This window comes from Phyllopteryx taeniolatus, chromosome 23 (genome assembly GCF_024500385.1).
Source record: "Phyllopteryx taeniolatus isolate TA_2022b chromosome 23, UOR_Ptae_1.2, whole genome shotgun sequence".
NCBI classification, from domain to species: Eukaryota; Metazoa; Chordata; class Actinopteri; order Syngnathiformes; family Syngnathidae; genus Phyllopteryx; species Phyllopteryx taeniolatus.
Window position 1 is genome coordinate 6,474,994 of NC_084524.1, and position 17,483 is coordinate 6,492,476.

Below are 17,483 nucleotides of genomic sequence, written 5' to 3' on the forward strand. Positions count from 1 at the left end.
TCAATCGATATAATCTTCTAATGGCTTGGAGTTTATGTCCAGTGGCCTTCTGTCATCAGCGGGAATCTGCTCGCTGAGGTACTTTTGGAGCCAACGTCCCTTTCACACTTGGCACCATGCACCCATGCGGCCCGATAGCGATGCCGGTGGCTAATGTGTGCAAATTGTCATTGGGGGTCTTTTCATACCAAGCACCAGTGCTCAGCACTTTTATAGAAGATGACTTCAGCATTTCTCTCCCTTCCATCTCATTTAGCGTGGGGAGCCATTGTTGAATATACAGTATGGATGTGTAAAGCAGCAGCTGCCCTTGTCTTAGACTGTCCTTGAGATTGCAGTGCTCAGCGAGCTAGAACTCTGAAGAGGAGGGGGGCGGGGGTTGGGGGGCCTGGAGTCCCTGTTAATTTCAGCTTTGACTAACAGCTATTTTAATGTGAGGCTTTTCAAGTCCGACATTTGAAATGATAGCAACCACCTCATGAGTTTTAGCCCAAGCTAAAGGGAACGTTGCAATCTGATTCCATTTCAGTGTTTCTGACGCAGTTCTTGTGACGTGCCTGGCTAAACGCACTGCACGCCAGTGAATGTTTAATTTCCATTTATGTATTTATCATCGCCATGGTAATTCACTTTGTGAGGTAGGCGAGGGAGACATAGCTGCATTGCATGTGCCCCGTCGTTGCCTAGCCTGATGTCATCATTTTGTGGTCAAAGCTGCTCTAAATTACATTTTCGGAGCCAGGACCATCACCATTTGTAGCAGATCATTGGGCCGCTTGGAGGTCTATCAACTTCCTGCTTGGAGGTAAAAATAAGGACAAATGAAAGCGGCACAGAGCAATGAATGGGCCCCTGCGCCTCCTTTTTAATGGAAAATCCTGGAAATGATCAAACTTTGACACCATGTTCTGCCCGCATTAAATGCCGTCGGAAAAAAAAGCTTGACATTTTAGCATCGCCCATCTGTCTTGTATAGCTGCTTCCGATTGGGGCTCATTCGGGCCAATTCCCTAGTTGGAGTTTGCAAAAGTACCAGCCCTGGAATTTGCCCCGAATGGCTGACTTCCAGAGAATTGCTCATGTCTAGTTAAGATAAACACGTCCAATTAGTCCAATTAATTGTGTCAATTAGTCCAAATAATTGTTCTAATCATCATATGACTGTATGGTAAACTGCGACCTTGTAAAGACTTTGTTTGTGAATCCAGTAGAGTTTTATTGTGTAGTTTGCCTGGCTTGTCACTTCCGATTGTTATTTTGGACGCAGCGGCAATGCTACTTGCGGCTCGCTTCTGGCTATCGATCGGGTTCACATTTGTCTAACTCTAGCATCAAGTAATTGTGTGTTGAGGCAGACAGGTCCGACCGATACTGTCCGGTGTTGTCTTCACGCAAAACAAACACTGTCCAGAAAGGCTCAGGCAGGGACGCCGGAGTTGCTCGGAGAAAAGTTTGCGGTTCACTCTGAAGTCACTCGCTCGTAAACACATTTTTACTTCTCCGAGATTTATCCATCACGCTTGCTCGCCATGCCAAGTACCCAAAAGCATTGTTGGAAGGCGTCCATGATTGTCATTTGGCGGCGTGCAGGCGTGGATGGCGTCTCTGCGAAGCCGCTTTCCAAAGTGACACAAATGCTTCTGAAAAAGATGCCAATTAGCCATATCGCAGGGAGGTAACGGAGCACGTAAACATAATTGCATTTGTAGGACGCTCTGCTCGTTCCGCGGGAAAATGAACAGAGGAATCACAGGGTTTAGCTTTACCCTTTAAGATTTTGGGTGTACGGATTATGTACTTTAAAGCCCCAACATATCTCAGTTCCCAAGGGAATAAAGTGCATCCTTGGCTCGCCTGGCAGCAGAAAGCCACCTGCTGTTGTAAGTGAACATCAAAAAGCGCTTGAATTGGAGAGTTGGCGTCTCCATAGTCCCCGCCAGTCTGATTTAGCTTTTTTTGGTTTTGTTTTTAAAGGGGGATATTGGCCGTGTTTTCTTTCTTGTTTCTGGGCTGCACTCGAGTGAAATGTTCTTTAATGAAGCTGCTCGAAGAAGATTTTTCTGAAGGACTGAAAGCAAACATGGCTGTAGCTTACTAATCATCCGTAAATGGATGGTGTATGGAAATACACAAGTCGGAATGTTAAACCTACACGGTTTGGAATTAGTGCCGTGCCGTGACATCCTCCACTAAATAGGAATCATACAGAATTTTGCTCTCGGGTGTTTGATGGGGTTCTGACTCTGCAGGTCGAAAGACCCAACTATTTCCACAAAGTCAGAAGCAAAGAATCAGGGTTTTTAGTTTGGCGTGTAACACTACATACCTTGGCTTTAAGCTCGCAGTTAGGTTCAGTAAGGCCACACAATGCAAAACCCAAAACTGTAGCTACGGATTCAATTACATTTGAAAACAAAAAAAAAATAGACCGGAATAGAAAGCACTAGTAGTGCATTCTCCAATAAATGTAAAAAAATAAAAGTGTCTGACGGGAACAAAAATAATGTATGCAATGAAATGTAATGCGACTTCAATATTTTCTTTTTAGGGAAGTGCTTCTCTTCAGGAACTGAACGAAACAGTCAAATGCAACATGAACAGAAAAATCCAAGTCCATGTAGCGTGGCAGCTCTCGTTTTTGTCCCAAGACTTGTCTCACCTGGGAATTGTGTATCTCCCCAGAGGACCAGCTGCCCCCTGGTTTCCCCACCATAGACATGGGCCCGCAGCTCAAAGTGGTGGAGCGAACTCGCACCGCCACAATGCTCTGTGCCGCCAGTGGCAACCCGGACCCGGATATCTCCTGGTTTAAAGACTTCCTTCCCGTCAATACAACCAACAACAACGGGCGCATTAAACAGCTCCGATCAGGTAGGTTTCTTCTCCGTCATGAAAGATGTTCTCGTCGTCCTATATGTCCCCCTTATTTTAACTTCTCATTTGACTTAATTTTTTTTTTGTAGGTAATGGCTTTTTCGACTATTTCCTGTTCTATTCTAAGTGTACCCCAGTGTGTCCCACTTTGTCTTCTGGTGTTGTCATTAGGCTTTGGGGATTTGTCCCCCCTCATGTTTTGGCTATGACCAGTCTTCTTTTGTCCAAAGGGTTGTTGTTTTTTCCCTTTCGGCTGTGTTGGTACAGTGTGTGTGTGTTTAGTTTTTTGTGAGTCCGTTCTCTTGTTTTTTTTTTAAGTTGATAACGCTAACTCGCCCAGGAAGTTCTAGGATCTTTTTCTTTTTTTTTTTTTTGTCTGTGGTATATGGACCTTTATTGGGAATCGGATTTTAAGAAAGAATAATGGTCTATATAGCAGTATATAGCGTCTTCTGTTTTTGTTTTCGTTTGACGTAACCTACACTCTCAGAAAAAGCACCTTTAGGGGTACGACAACTTGTCACCGTGATGCCACCCTCACCTGACACCCTTGGGAACGTATCTGTACCCTTTTTGGCCTTGGTAAATTTACATCAGGAGACAGAAGAATAATTCTTTGGAGGTACACTCATAAACATTGATGGCTGCTTTAACACTAGGACTTGTTTAGAAGCTCATTGACTTTCTATGGTACCCCTATTTCTGACAGTGTAACTGAATCCCCTAAACAACTTCTGTTCTGCAGCTTTCATGTGCCAGCGTATGGTAACACGTTTGACCGCCTTGTCCTTTTTGTTCCCAAGAGAACTAACTAACCCCACGACCTGATGATGATGATGATCAAAGCATTTAACGACGCCTTGTTAACCAACAGTTTAAGAATATAATCATATTCTTACGCCTATGTCTTTCTTCTCTCTATATGTTGTTTTTTTTTTTTTTTTTCTTAATCTACAGAATCCTTTGGTAAGTGCTTAGCTCTAAAGCGCACATCACCCCCCCACTAATTCCCATGTTTCCAACAACTATTAAAATGCATGGCATGCATTTTACTAACAGATGAGTTTAGGCATACTACTGTTAATACTACTATGACTACTATTTCAGAGACACTTCCCTCACATACACAGTGTTCACTTCACATGCAGGGACAACCGCTTTCACTGAGCTGACACTTTTTATTTTTTATTTTTTAAATGGTAAAAATCTAAAGAGGGACATATTCAGGAAGCACACAAGTCCTCAAGAGTTTTCCCTTCACTAGACGGTCTTCAGAAGATGTGAAAGTTCCTGTGATTTCGCAATGCTGACTCCTGCACAGAACGTTCTTATTCTCTCTCTTTCTCTCTCCTGTCTCTTTCCTCCAGTTATCTCCTATTTACTGTTTAAATTTTCTTCTTCCAACCCCCCCACTCCCTCCCCCCCCCCTCCAGCCTCTATCTACACGTACTAATGCTTCTTCTTTCTAATCTTATTTGCATTCATATTATCCACCCAGGTGGTACGCCAATAAGAGGTAAGCGTGCTGAACTGACGCTCACAGAATGAAAAAAAAAAACAACACAAAAAATAAAACAATCCAAAGTTCATTCTTGCTGTCACCGCCATCCGCCCAATCAAATCACTCTCTGTGTTTGTCCTGTTTCTCAGTCGCCATGGCATTCCCGTTTCCTGAGTTGTCCTGTTTCATTGGCTCAATTCCATCCATGCCCCACCACCCCCCCCCCTCCCCCTTTACGTTTCGTTTTCACGAGCCCACTTGTGATATGCTTGCCCTGGCTCCGCCACCACCAACAAAAGCATATCCAATGACAATGATTTTTGTCAAACTCTTCCATTTTTGTTTGCCATATAGCAAATCATGCGTCCCTCTTTTTGTCCAACTAAAACAACCAAGCATTTTTTCCCCCCTTAGCTGTTCTTGCTGTGGAGTCAACGCCCCCTCCCCCCCAAAAAAAAAAATCTTATTTTTTTTCCCATTTCTTCTATTTGCTCTCCTCTCCTGTACCTCTACAAAAAAGCCCAAACAACCACTTTTTTGATAAAGTTTCTACGGTGCTTTTTTACTCTTTCACACCTATTTTTCTGACTTTTCTTGCCTTTTGACTTTTTTAATTTTTTATTTTTATTTTTTTTTGTCTTCAGGCTTTGGGAAAAACAGTAGAGTCGGACGGAGGGAAGCGGATGCATTGGCTCAATTTTTGGCCATGTTGAGCCGGGGAGCCGCAGCAGTTTGTTTTTGTCTGGTCAATGTGACACCACACTGCTGATCCCATAGTGGATTTTTCTGGGTGTCTTTTGAAGCTCCAAAAAAAACCAAAAAAAAAGAGCAGTGGTTGGTTCTTGTTGGCTCAGGGGCTCGCATTTTGAATTTTGTCCTCTAATACGCTTGTATTTTATTTTTCAGCTAAGGGTTGTCGCAAGGTTGTAAGTTGCGCTGACATACATTTCTTGCCAAGATTTGCATGTCAAAAAAAAAAAAAAAAAAAAAAGTTTTGTTCCAGAGGGATATGTGTTGGATTTGCCTTGCATTCTCCTGCAGTTGCTCTTTTTCCACATATGTGAGCAGCAATTTACATTTTTTATTTTTTTATTTTTGCACAAAGCTGCCCTTTTTCGAAAAAAAAAAAAAAAAAAAACAGATGGTATGCGATTTGTGATTGAATATGCTCCAAAAAAATATTCATTCTGAAAATTTCTTTCTTTCAATTGTCCTTTCTTGTTCTGCTGCTTTTCTTCGACTATAAACCTCTTTTGTTTGATCCATGTCTCCCTAAAGCAGTACCACTCATCCTCCATATTGACCAGTCAAGTTACATGTTGCACACCAGGGCTTGCCCTCGACAGAACTGATTTATTTGCATTGGCATTAGGATGAGTGTCTTTTCATTCAATTCTGTGTAGTTTTGTAAATTTCTCAGAAGGTTACCTGTAGCCAACCTCCAATGTCAAATGCCCCAAAGATCCTATGTTCCAAGTTACTTATTTTTTCAGTTTATATTTTTTGATTCTTCAAAACTCATCGAGATTAAAAATGGAGTGTGTCTCGGTCAAGACGAGCAGCAAACGTAAAACAGATTTGGCTGTGAACCTCTTTGTTGCAAAGACTCAACTAGAGAGACTTTACAGTGTTTATTACAGTAATATAGAAAATATTGCCATGACAGCAACAAAAAAACATTTGAATTGAAACATAATGTTGCGAGACATCAAACACAGTCATGAACAATATTGCTAAGCTATGCACACTAAAAACTTTTTTTTTTTTTAATAAATAAATTAAACAATGGGAATGATTGGAAGATTGTTAACAGCGGCCACCTTTGACCCCGGAACAGACTATTGGAATTGCCACTGATGAGACGGCGTGACTCAGGGGTGTCAAACTCGTTTTTGTTGCAGTTTCCCTTAGAGCGTCGGCGTGCCCGCAAAACCGCATTAGGTTTTAACACCTAATCGTATTATACATATACACGACAAATTGATGGATTAGTCGTTCTGAAATCACAAGTCAAGGATGATAGTTTAACTATTGTTGAAGTTACTGTAAAAAGGGGCTTAGTTAAAAAAAAAAAAGAAGAAGAAAATTTGGAAATTGTGGTACAGAGTTTAGCAGGAATCATCGGCGTTGACGCACATGATTTGCTTTCGTGGGCCACGTATAAAATGATGTGGCGGGCCGGATCTGGCCCACGGGCCTTGAGTTTGACAACTGATGGCCGTTGGACTTTGGAGGTTCGGCTGTGTACGTCTTCTCGAGTCTTGCTTGATGACCACTAGGCTAACTCTAGTCTGCGTTGTGCCTCAGCCAGTGGATCAAACAAATGATTCAAGAAATTTGAGTCATTCCTTCAAGATTTAGACATTTGGAGAGCTGCTTAAAGAAAAAAAACCAAAACAAAACAAAAAAACAAGATGATTGTGTGTTTTTGCACGCTTTAATTCTCCTCTGCCACCCTGTTTGTTCTTCCCAAACAGGAGCCCTGCAGATTGAGCAGAGCGAGGAGTCGGACCAGGGAAAATACGAGTGTGTGGCCACCAACAACGACGGGACGCGCTATTCGGCGCCGGCCAACCTTTACGTCCGAGGTATGACAACAGCGTGAAAAGTCATTTTTCGATGTTAAATTATTGTAAGTAGCTCTTGAATTGCTTTTCAATGAGATTTGAGTTTATTTTTTTGTTTTTTGCACTTTTACCCGCACTGATGTGTGAACCTATTATACAGTATCCGCTCTGCTATGCCTTTTTCCGGCCCTTTCCGTCCCCCGGCCCACTCTCTATTCCTCCCTGTTGAGCAACATTGAAAGGACATAAAAGATTTGAACGTCAGCGTTTCACTTTACCGCGACTGATTAGTATGTCAGTGGCATATTTATACTACAGTATAGTATATTTAGAGCTCGAGCATGGATGCCACTTTGTCCTAAAGTTAAAGCGCTTTTTCAAGTTTGAATATGCTTTTAATATGATCATTCGCTGTCAGTCGTTTTCAAAGCTTTCAAATTTTGACTGATCTTCCAAGAGACACCGTGACAAAATAAGCACTGAAGCTACCAAAAGAAAGGGTCGACTCTTCTTTCACCAGAAAAAAAAGTTTGTCTAGCTTTTGACTTTCTTTAGTAATCAGCAGTATCGACGGGACAAGCCACGGCCTAATCGTGTTCTTCTCAAAAGCTGTGCCGATCTCAAACCCAAAGCGACGCATCGCTGCCATCAAACGTACTTTACGAATATATTCGTCTTTGGCAGTAAACGGTTGGATTCCACTTGACGAATAGAAACGTCCAGGGCAGTGAATGAGTTAAATGTTGCAAAATGGCCAAAATGGGCAGATGTATGTACATATAGCTGATCAGTCGGGACCCCCGGTGAGTTAAAAAAAATATATAGATTACCGTCCGCTATCAGTGCGTTGGAAAAATTTGAAAGATGTGCCCCTCAACACCAATTTGGCCAATCGACAGAACGTTGGTTGGACGTGTCATAACGGGATGCATGGAAAAGGTTGAACAGGGAGTCGGCCATTTTTGGCCCGTTTAACCCTGCTTCTGCCTTTAATTCCACTTTGCTTGTAATATTGTGATTTCAAAACAAAGTTATTTAGTCATATACATGTGGACAAAAGTGTTGGGACACCCGGCGAAAAGGAACTAAAGGTCGTAGGACCATGTTCTTCCACACCAAACGAGGTGAGGAATTGTAATTGAACCCCGTATTGATTATGAAGACGATTGTCTCAATACTTTTGTCTCATACACGACTTCTTCTGACTTGAATCTTTGCTGTTTAGTGTTCAAGTAATATCTAATCAATGATTTGAGCTTTTCAAGCAGGATGTTAGACGGCAAAGTCCTTCGAGTTGTTTAATCTGGACGCCTGTTTACTCTCCCCCTTGTTTTTTCTCCTTTATTATTTTGTGTTCATTTTGTTGTACCCCCCCCCCCCCCAAAAAAAAAAACCCCCATCCATCTCCCCTCAGAGCTGCGAGAAGGTTGGTGTGTTTTCTCTTTCTCCGATTACAGCAACGCACACTGTTCATTCACAGAAATGCTCAAGTTGTCTCGTTTTTCTTTCATTCGTCAAGAAATGGGCATTGTTGGTTTCCGCAGGACCGATATTTTGCATCTCATTTGCATGTCGTCAGTGTTCCTGCTCGGCCTCCCGAAATCCAGTCAAAATGCGTATTCAACCGAACGAACGCACGCTTGCCGAATGGCGTTCCTAGCCAATCTGTTCTTAATTGTAATTGGCACTAAAGACGAGTGTTAAGCTGTAAAAGCAACCTTGCCCCCCCGAGAGATTGCGGGGAGGCTCCTGGAAAGAATGCCGGCTTATTATGACGAGCCCTCACAAATGTAATGATATTCAAATGAGCGGGATAATATTATGTCTGTGGGGGACGCGTGTGTGCGCGCCGTCCGCTTGGATATTAATTAAATCCGGAGTATTTAATAATGAACGAGCAGAGCTGCTCGGCTTGGTATTTAGTGCAGGACGTAAAAGGCAGCAACACTGTTTATTTTCATTCAGCGTATGCTATATTTAGAATATTTATACTGCATTGATTTATGAGTGGTTTTGTGAGGACAACTTTCTTTCTACAGTTCAACCTGTTTATTATTTTCATTATTATTGTCATGTCGTCATGAGTTGCATTCTTTCCCAAATAAATAAAATGTAAGTGCAAAGCTATTAATAAATGAACTGGAATAAACTCCATTTTAATTTATACAAAAACAAATACAATGAAAATAATGTAATTCATTCGCTAATTTAAATATCAAAGATGTACTCATGAATTGATATATTTTTATCATTCAGTATTTAATTACTTTCCCCAATATTATTATTATTATTATTAATTCATTACTGTTAGAAATGTAATAGTTTCATAATATATAACAATATTGTGTATACACATACTGTACATTTGATTATAGTTTCAGCCAATAATAATAATAATTATTATTATATAATTAATCCTAGTACTAATATTGAACCCTTCGACGAGAGGCCCACACTCACTATATCTCAATATATACTTTATATAACCATAAAAACATGTTTATTAAATTACAGTAAATAATATAATTACGTGATCATTATGTTGCTCAAAAGTTAATTGTAGTAGTCAACATTACATATTTTATATTAGTTGTATGATGTTGTATATGTGCCCTCAAAAAGCAAGTATATTATGAGTATATTTCATTATTGTCGGCCAAAAATGCCCACGTCTTGTTGTTATGATCATTACCGTCATTTGCTCTCGTTCTTCACCATCACATCAAGTGGTTGTGCGTACTTTGCACCCGTGTCCAGTGCACATGCATGCAGCGTCGTGTCGGTGGCTCGCCAATCGCGCCCGTCGCGGCGAAATCGGGGCGTCGTCTGAGCGGGCTCCTTGTGTTTGTGTCCCGTGGCAGTGCGCCGGGTGCCGCCGCGCTTCTCCATCCCGCCCACGGACAACGAGATCATGCCGGGCGGCAGCGTCAACATCACGTGCGTGGCGGTGGGCTCGCCCATGCCCTACGTCAAGTGGATGCTGGGCGCCGAGGACCTGACGCCCGAGGACGACATGCCCATCGGGCGCAACGTCCTGGAGCTGACCGACGTGCGCCAGTCGGCCAACTACACGTGCGTGGCCATGTCCACGCTGGGCGTCATCGAGGCCGTGGCGCAGATCACCGTCAAAGGTAACTGTCGCAGCTCCTCTTAGTTGGTCCTACTCTCAAATGACAAAAAAAAACCAAAAATGTACAAAGTGTACAGTACTACTGTGCATTACTCAATGTTTAAGAATTTAAAAAAGGTGTTTAAGATGATAGAAAATGTTATGAAAGTGTGGGGAACATTCATAACAGTCTACTAAACTACTTAGATGAATGCTGCCAATGTTCCCATTTACTACAACTAATACTTCTATTTGCTACTGCTTACACATTCCCTTACACATAATACTGCTTACTATTTCTGCATACTACAACCAACACCACCGTTTAATGCCACTTATAATGATAATCTAGTACTAATAATCTATAATCTCCGCAGGCCCGCCGCCGCTTCTTACCCGAGCAAAAATCCTATCGGCGCCGCACGAGCGAGGGACGGGCTTTCCTTGTTCCGGAGACGTGACCGAGATATTAGTCACAATATAACAGCCTGACAGCGGCGGCCCCCTGTAGCATACTTCAGACGGTGTATAAAGACAATCTATTGCTGGTGGATTTCCGCCGCGTGAGGAATTAAAACCATAAATTCCCGCCGCTAAATTATTCATGCGGCTTCATGTCGGAGATGAACAACGTGGTTTCAAACACGAACGGTGTCCACGCGCTATATCGCAGGTCACCTCGTGCGGATTGTTGTCATCTTGCATAATTGGCCGACTTTGAGTGGACGCTTTTGTGGTAGAAAACAAAACTGTAAAACCAACTGTAAAAAAAAAAAAAAAAAAAAACATAATTATAACACATATGTATGTATATATATATATATACTACTTTTGCAATTTATAGCATCCATTTGAATGTTTCCATCATCTCTCAATAACGCCGATTTTCACATATTGTTGGTGGGTCCGGGAATGATCCCCATAAGCACTGTATTAAGAACACTATTTCTGCAGCATTGCCCAGGACTCCAGGCGTCCCAGTAGTCACCGAGCGCACCGCTACTAGCATCACGCTGACGTGGGATTCCGGCAATCCCGAACCGGTGTCCTACTACATCATCCAGCACAAATCCAAGTACTCGGAGGACTCGTACAAGGAGATCGACGGCGTGGCGACCACGCGCTACAGCGTGGGCGGCCTCAGCCCCTACTCGGACTACGAGTTCCGCGTGGTGGCCGTCAACAACATCGGCAGGGGACCGCCCAGCGACGCCGTGGAGGCGAAGACGGCCGAGCAGGCGCCCAGCACGGCGCCGCGCCGCGTCCGGGGACAGATGCTCAGCGCCGCCACGGCCGTCATCAACTGGGAAGAACCGGAGGAAGCCAACGGGCAGATTATGGGCTACAGAGTGTACTACACCCTGGAGTCCAGCCAGCACGTCAACCTGTGGGAGAAGCAAATCGTCCGGGGGGCCAACTTTGTCACCATCCAAGGCCTCATCCCCAATAAAACGTACTACATCAAGGTGCTGGCCTACACCTCGGTGGGCGATGGACCTCTGTCTCCGGATCTGCAGATCATTGCAAAGACGGGAGGTGAGGTGGCTTTCGTTTCCTCGTGGGAAACTATTTCCGCGCAAACATTTTAGTCACAGGCGCTTCCGAAAGTCGGTTCCAGTTGTTAAGGGGCTGTAAACGTCTCGGGGCTGTCAACAAACGCTAATCCGGAGAACTCCAAGAACAAAAAATGCAAATGCCTTGTTGTCGACTCACAGTAGAAAAAAAAAAAAAAAAAACGTGTTCTCTCCCGACTTACTCAGCCGTGATTTATAGCCACGACTATTTTGGATGACAACACGAGCGTTTCTTAAAATACGCTTCATTCCGATGCCTAGTTCCTTCCCAACCGACGGACTTCAAGGGCGAGGCCAAGTCGGAAACCAGCATTTTGTTGTCGTGGGTCGTGCCGGTCCAGACGGGACAGGAAAACCAAATCACGGGATACGAGCTCTTGTACAAGAAGAGGGATGACAAAGACGAGGTAACGCTTTCAATTTTGACCCCTGCATCCTCACCAACTTGACGAGCCGTCCTCTTCTTTCTTTTTTTCCAGAGGCGAATCAGCTTCGAGCCCACCTCGACGTACCTAATGAAGGACCTGAAGCCCTTCACCACGTACGCCTTCCGCCTGGCGGCCCGTAGTAAACACGGCGTCGGCGCGTACACCAGCGAGATCTCCGCAGAGACCCCGCAAACACGTAGGTCTTCCTCCGTAACCGACGCCTTTGAAATGTACACCGCGCGACAAATAGTTGAGAACACCACAGCTGGCCTTAACCCTCCTGTTATCTTCTGGGTCAAATAATATTGAAAATGCTAAATATATTGTCCCAGCAGTGACACAAAGTGGCTAAAACTGGGCACATCGAACCACAAACATGTTTTGTGGACACTTATCCCCTGATATTAGCAGTATAAAACATCATTATGGGAATTTGTGAATAATGAAACGCTAATATGGGGGGGGGGATTTCTGTCCTCGAAAAAAAAACAAAAAACCCAAACATAACAGGAACGTAATGCACCAGCGGGTCTCGAAGCGTCTGCGGTTAAAGCACCGGCGAAAGGCCTGTAAATAAGTGTTCACCTTTAAATGTGAAGTGAGCAGATGAGGTCGAAGAAGGCTTCACTCGAGCGTCTTGGAAGCCAAAGGGCGCGCTTGGCCTTTCGGAAGCCTCCTCTCGACTTTGCATGCCAAAAAAAAAAAAAAAGGACCGACTGAGCTTTCTGTGAAGCCTGGAAGCAACTTTCCGAATATTAAAGGGGACATATTATGTAAAAGGGAATGTTTTTTTTTTGCATGTACACAAATCCTTGAGTCTCTTTTGTGAGCTGCCTTTTTTTTTTTTTTTTTTTTTTTACACAATCGTCTCTATAAGCGAGCAATTTCGATTTTAGCTCGTTGACATAGTACCGCGACAGCTGAAATATATGGAAAGACGGACACGGGCTGGCTCGCGATAGGCGGCACGTTACTTACTTTACTCGACGAGTCGTCACGTGAACAAAAGAATTGCGAGAAAAAAATCCAAATAAAAAAACTGCCTCCTTTAAAAAGACCAATAACAACGGCCTCACAGAAAGTTCGATTTGTGTCAAAGCGCCGTCCGTGACAGTTCTATGATTTGGAGATGTATGGCGTAGATGTGAGCTCTGTCAAAGACGAGCTCGCGGCTATCAGGTAGGTACGCCACACCCGAACATGCCGGATGCATGCCGATGTTTGAGAACCTACTAAACAAAATCATGTCTCCTTGGGAAGCTTCTCTGTCGTACAATCAGGCTTTTACCACAAACCAACAGGCTTCGGAAAGGTTGGTGACGAATGCAGTTTTCTCCTTTACAAACCCATTGAACGCATCAACCTTTATGTTTTTGGATTGATGGTAACTGCTTGCCAAATTTGCATTGACCAATAAGATCGTAGATGATTGTGAATCAGTTATGGGATATGTGATGTGTATGTGGGTAGCTTACACAAGGCATAGCTGTCCTCTTTCCAACCAACACCCTCCATTCATCATCAGTTTTGTGTTACACTTTGTGTTTTTTTGGGTTCTTTCCCATCTTTCATTGTGCTTTGTCCTCATCATACTTTATTTTCCTCCCCCCCCCACCCCCAACCCATTGGATATTTCCACAATCGAAACCAAAACGAAATAAACCAACGGCCTCGCCAAACGACAACTGGGTTTGACAACAAATCAAACACCGAGCAGAACCCTCCGGCCCGCCCACGGAAGTCAGGTGCTCGAGTCCCACTTCCACGAGCATCCTGGTAAGTTGGCAGGCGCCGCTGACGGAATCGCAGAACGGGATCATAACGCGATACAGCATCCAGTACGCCGCCACCGAAGGGGAGGACACCGCCGCGCGACACCTCGCCGACATCCCCTCGGAGAGCTCGCGCTACCTTTTGGAACACTTGGAAAAATGGACAGAGTACCGCGTGACAGTCACCGCTCATACAGACGCCGGAGCGGGACCGGAAAGTACGCCGCAACTGGTCCGAACAGAGGAGGACGGTATGTGTTCTCCAATTCCAAAGCCTCGCCATGACAACAGTTACTAACAATCCCTTCCGCCTGCCTCTAACAAGACTCTCTGGACTTTTGAACAATACAATTTTTGTTTCCCCCCCTCTTTTTTTGCCTCAATTTCAACACATGGTACGGCCACTAACTTCCAGTCCCGTCTGTCATTTTTGAAGCTCGGACAGTGGGATTGTATATTTCTTTATCTTTTCTTTTTCTTTTTTTTTTTTTTTTTTTTTTTTTTTTTTTTAATATAAACAGAAGGCCTTTTTGACGTTTTTCAACTGTGATGTGGTAGAATCATTTTGATTATCATATATTTTTTGCTTGCTTCATAGCCAAAAATTCTTGCTGCGCTTCAAGCTGTGATTCACTTGAAGCCACACTTTTGGCTCCACATGTTTTTCCCACTCTACCCATTTTTAATGTTTCAAGATTAGGTCAGTTGCCAGACCTATTTTTGCTGTTATTTTTACCCCCTTTTGCCATTGTTGAAATAATGTCGCCGCAATTTTGTGATTTTTCATTTTTTTGGTGGGAGGGGCACAATTTTGCGCGACGGAAGAAGATTCTAAACTGCGAGTGAAGGGGTTGACTGTTATTTTGACCTTTTATTATTATTTTTTTTTTCCGTTCTATCCCATGGTGTCCCCCCTCCCCCAGTTCCTAGCGGGCCACCTCGCAAAGTCGAGGTGGAAGCTGTCAACTCGTCGTCAATTAAAGTCATCTGGCGCTCGCCGATGCCCACCAAGCAGCACGGGCAGATCCGAGGGTACCAGGTGCACTATGTCAGGATGCTTAATGGGGAGCCCACAGGACAGCCCGTCATCAAGGATATCCTGATTGATGACGCCCAGGTACGCACACCCTCCTACAGCAAACCAAACAGCGTTTGCCTTATCGCCTTTACCTTCACCGACGTTCGGGGAAAAAAAAAAACGGCTATTATAAATCATATGACTTAGCTGAGCAACTGCAGCAGTGATTAATGATTATTTGGCTTTATGTGTTGTCTCTTTTCCCTAAACCTAAATCAGTGGGAATATGATGATTCAACCGATCATGTGAGTAGTCCAACCAGAATTGAGTCTCGCCTCCCCCGCCCCCCCCCCCCCCACTGTCGTCCTAAGCATGAATGGCATGTGATTTTTGTGCAGTTACTCAATAGCCAGCCTATCAATATATATGAAATGAAGACCCAGCCGTCCCCACCCTTGTCCGATGACGCATGCCCCAAGCTGCGAGAATGTGCCTGTTCCGTGTACATGTTGTTAAATAGCCATAAATGCACGTCATTGAAGTCCCGCGTCTCGACAGGAAATGGTCATCTCGGAGTTGCAGGCCGAGACCACGTATGCCGTTACCGTGGCGGCCTATACCACCAAGGGCGACGGCGCACGCAGCAAGCCCAAACTGGTTACGACCACTGGCGCAGGTACGTGCACGCGTCCGCTCTGCCACAGCAGAAGCGATTGGACCGGGATTCTCAAATGTTTAGGGTCACGGGGGGAGGACGCGCTCACATTTCGACAGATATAACACCATGTGTTGCCTGTTTTGAGAAAACTGTTGTCATGTTAAATGTTACGATAAATTAATCAGTCATGAGAATAAAGTTAAAGGTAAAACGTTACCTTCACAAGGATGTATTTTGTAGGGATAAGAAGTCCATGATACATATGATATTAAAATGATCAATGGAAAAGTGATATTTTCATCTATATTTGAGTTTGAAAATTACAACTTTATTCTCATAATATTCTGCCTTTTATTCTGGAAAGTATGCCTTTACCTGCTATACAAGGGGACTATATTCTCTTTTTAAATTTCGCCTTACGTACTTTGGGGGGGGGGGGATAAATAAATAAATAAATAACTCCCCGAGGGACAGGCGACCCCAGTTTGAGTTTGAGAACCACTGGATGGATGAAATTGTCCAGGACACGTCGACAAGAGCAAAATGTAGTTGTAGCTAGTTCCCAATATTTCCATTTGCTCGGGGTGTAACGAATGCCAAAAGGTCACGGTTCAGTCCGTACAAATCAGTACAACGCACCAATACTCTTCCTGTAATCGAGTGTTTGGAATCAAGATTGAGCTATAGTATTGATTTCTGAGTTGTGCCAAGGTACGTGGTTAGTAAGTCTTTAACATTCCGGATGAGCTGGAAACATGTGAAGTGCTTAGTAACATTGCTCCTCTTCTCTACTGCTATCGCCTCAGTTCCTGATAAACCTCGGCTAATGGTCAGTACCACCAACATGGGCACGGCTCTCCTCCAGTGGCATCCCCCGGCAGTCAGCCACGGGCCTCTGCAAGGTTACCGTCTTCGATTCGGCCGCAAAGACCTGGAACCGTTGACTGTCATTGAGTTCCCCGAGCGGGATAACCACTACACCACCAGGGAGATCCATAAGGGCGCCTCGTACACGTTCCGGCTTTCGGCGCGCAACAAGGTGGGCTTCGGCGAGGAGACGGTCAAGGAGGTGACCACCAACGAAGACGTGCCGAGCGGTTACCCTCAGTGGATCACGGCCGACGCCGCCAGCACGTCTACCGTTCAGGTCAGCTGGCAAGAGCTGCTGCTGGCCGAGCGAAACGGCCACGTCGTCAAGTACGCGCTGCAGTATAAGGACATCAACAGCCCGCGCAGTCCCTCGGAACTCTTCATCACCGCCCCCGAATCCACAGTGGTCTTGGACGGCCTTAAGGCAGACACCACTTACGATATTAAAATGTGTGCCTTCACCAGCAAGGGTTCTGGTCCCTATAGCCCAAGTGTCCAAATCAGGACACAGCCTTTGGATCAAGGTATGACCAGTCCCGCAGCCATCTTAGCTCTTGCTTGCTATGCCCCCCGTGCAGCTAACAACAAGCTCCAAAAGGCAGCGCGTAACCAAGAAGGTATTAAGATGTAGTCGCCCTACCCTTTGAGCTAATTATTACCTCCCATGCGTTTGTGTCTGAAAAGTCAGTCATTACATGTAAATGTTGGTGTTAAGGTAAGAGGACAGTGTTCAGGGTACAGTAATCTGCTTTTGGGGGTGTTCAGAAGGTAAGTCCTAGCGTTGGCAGTAAACAGCAAGCGGATGTCCCGTGCCTAAATCAGCTGCTCCCCACTTTCTTTTAGCAGTGTTTGCAAAAAATTTCCACGTGAGAGCTGCCATGAAGACGTCCGTGCTGCTTACGTGGGAGATTCCCGACACCTACAACGCCGCTCAGCCTTTCACGGTGAGTCATCAGTTCCGGTAAAGCCACGGGCCTACTTTTGACGCGGGGCAGTCCCTAATCCCCAAGCCAAACATCCAGATGTCAACCTTGTTTTCGTGGCGTGCCACATTGTAGTTTTGTTTGTTATAAGGGCAAAACCACTGAAATTTATAAGAGCTAGAAGTTGA

At 44.4% G+C, this 17,483-nt stretch overlaps 1 protein-coding gene across 50 annotated transcripts in view; it reads left to right on the forward strand.

Moving 5' to 3' along the window:
* The window catches only part of LOC133473002 (receptor-type tyrosine-protein phosphatase delta), a 248,892-nt gene that overhangs the window by 208,755 nt on the left and 22,654 nt on the right, over positions 1 to 17,483 (forward strand). For 8 of the 50 annotated variants that reach the window (XM_061764687.1, XM_061764689.1, XM_061764656.1 and 5 more), the window contains 15 exons: positions 2,683 to 2,871; positions 3,832 to 3,840; positions 4,373 to 4,390; positions 6,853 to 6,963; positions 8,357 to 8,368; positions 9,804 to 10,073; positions 11,006 to 11,587; positions 11,887 to 12,032; positions 12,105 to 12,249; positions 13,771 to 14,076; positions 14,749 to 14,942; positions 15,123 to 15,149; positions 15,403 to 15,520; positions 16,309 to 16,896; positions 17,216 to 17,316. In XM_061764687.1, coding sequence (XP_061620671.1) covers positions 2,683 to 2,871; positions 3,832 to 3,840; positions 4,373 to 4,390; positions 6,853 to 6,963; positions 8,357 to 8,368; positions 9,804 to 10,073; positions 11,006 to 11,587; positions 11,887 to 12,032; positions 12,105 to 12,249; positions 13,771 to 14,076; positions 14,749 to 14,942; positions 15,123 to 15,149; positions 15,403 to 15,520; positions 16,309 to 16,896; positions 17,216 to 17,316 — 2,816 coding nt within the window. The remainder of the gene's footprint in view (positions 1 to 2,682; positions 2,872 to 3,831; positions 3,841 to 4,372; positions 4,391 to 6,852; positions 6,964 to 8,356; positions 8,369 to 9,803; positions 10,074 to 11,005; positions 11,588 to 11,886; positions 12,033 to 12,104; positions 12,250 to 13,770; positions 14,077 to 14,748; positions 14,943 to 15,122; positions 15,150 to 15,402; positions 15,521 to 16,308; positions 16,897 to 17,215; positions 17,317 to 17,483) is intronic. The other 42 variants (XM_061764659.1, XM_061764676.1, XM_061764679.1 and 39 more) reach the window with 24 other exon arrangements.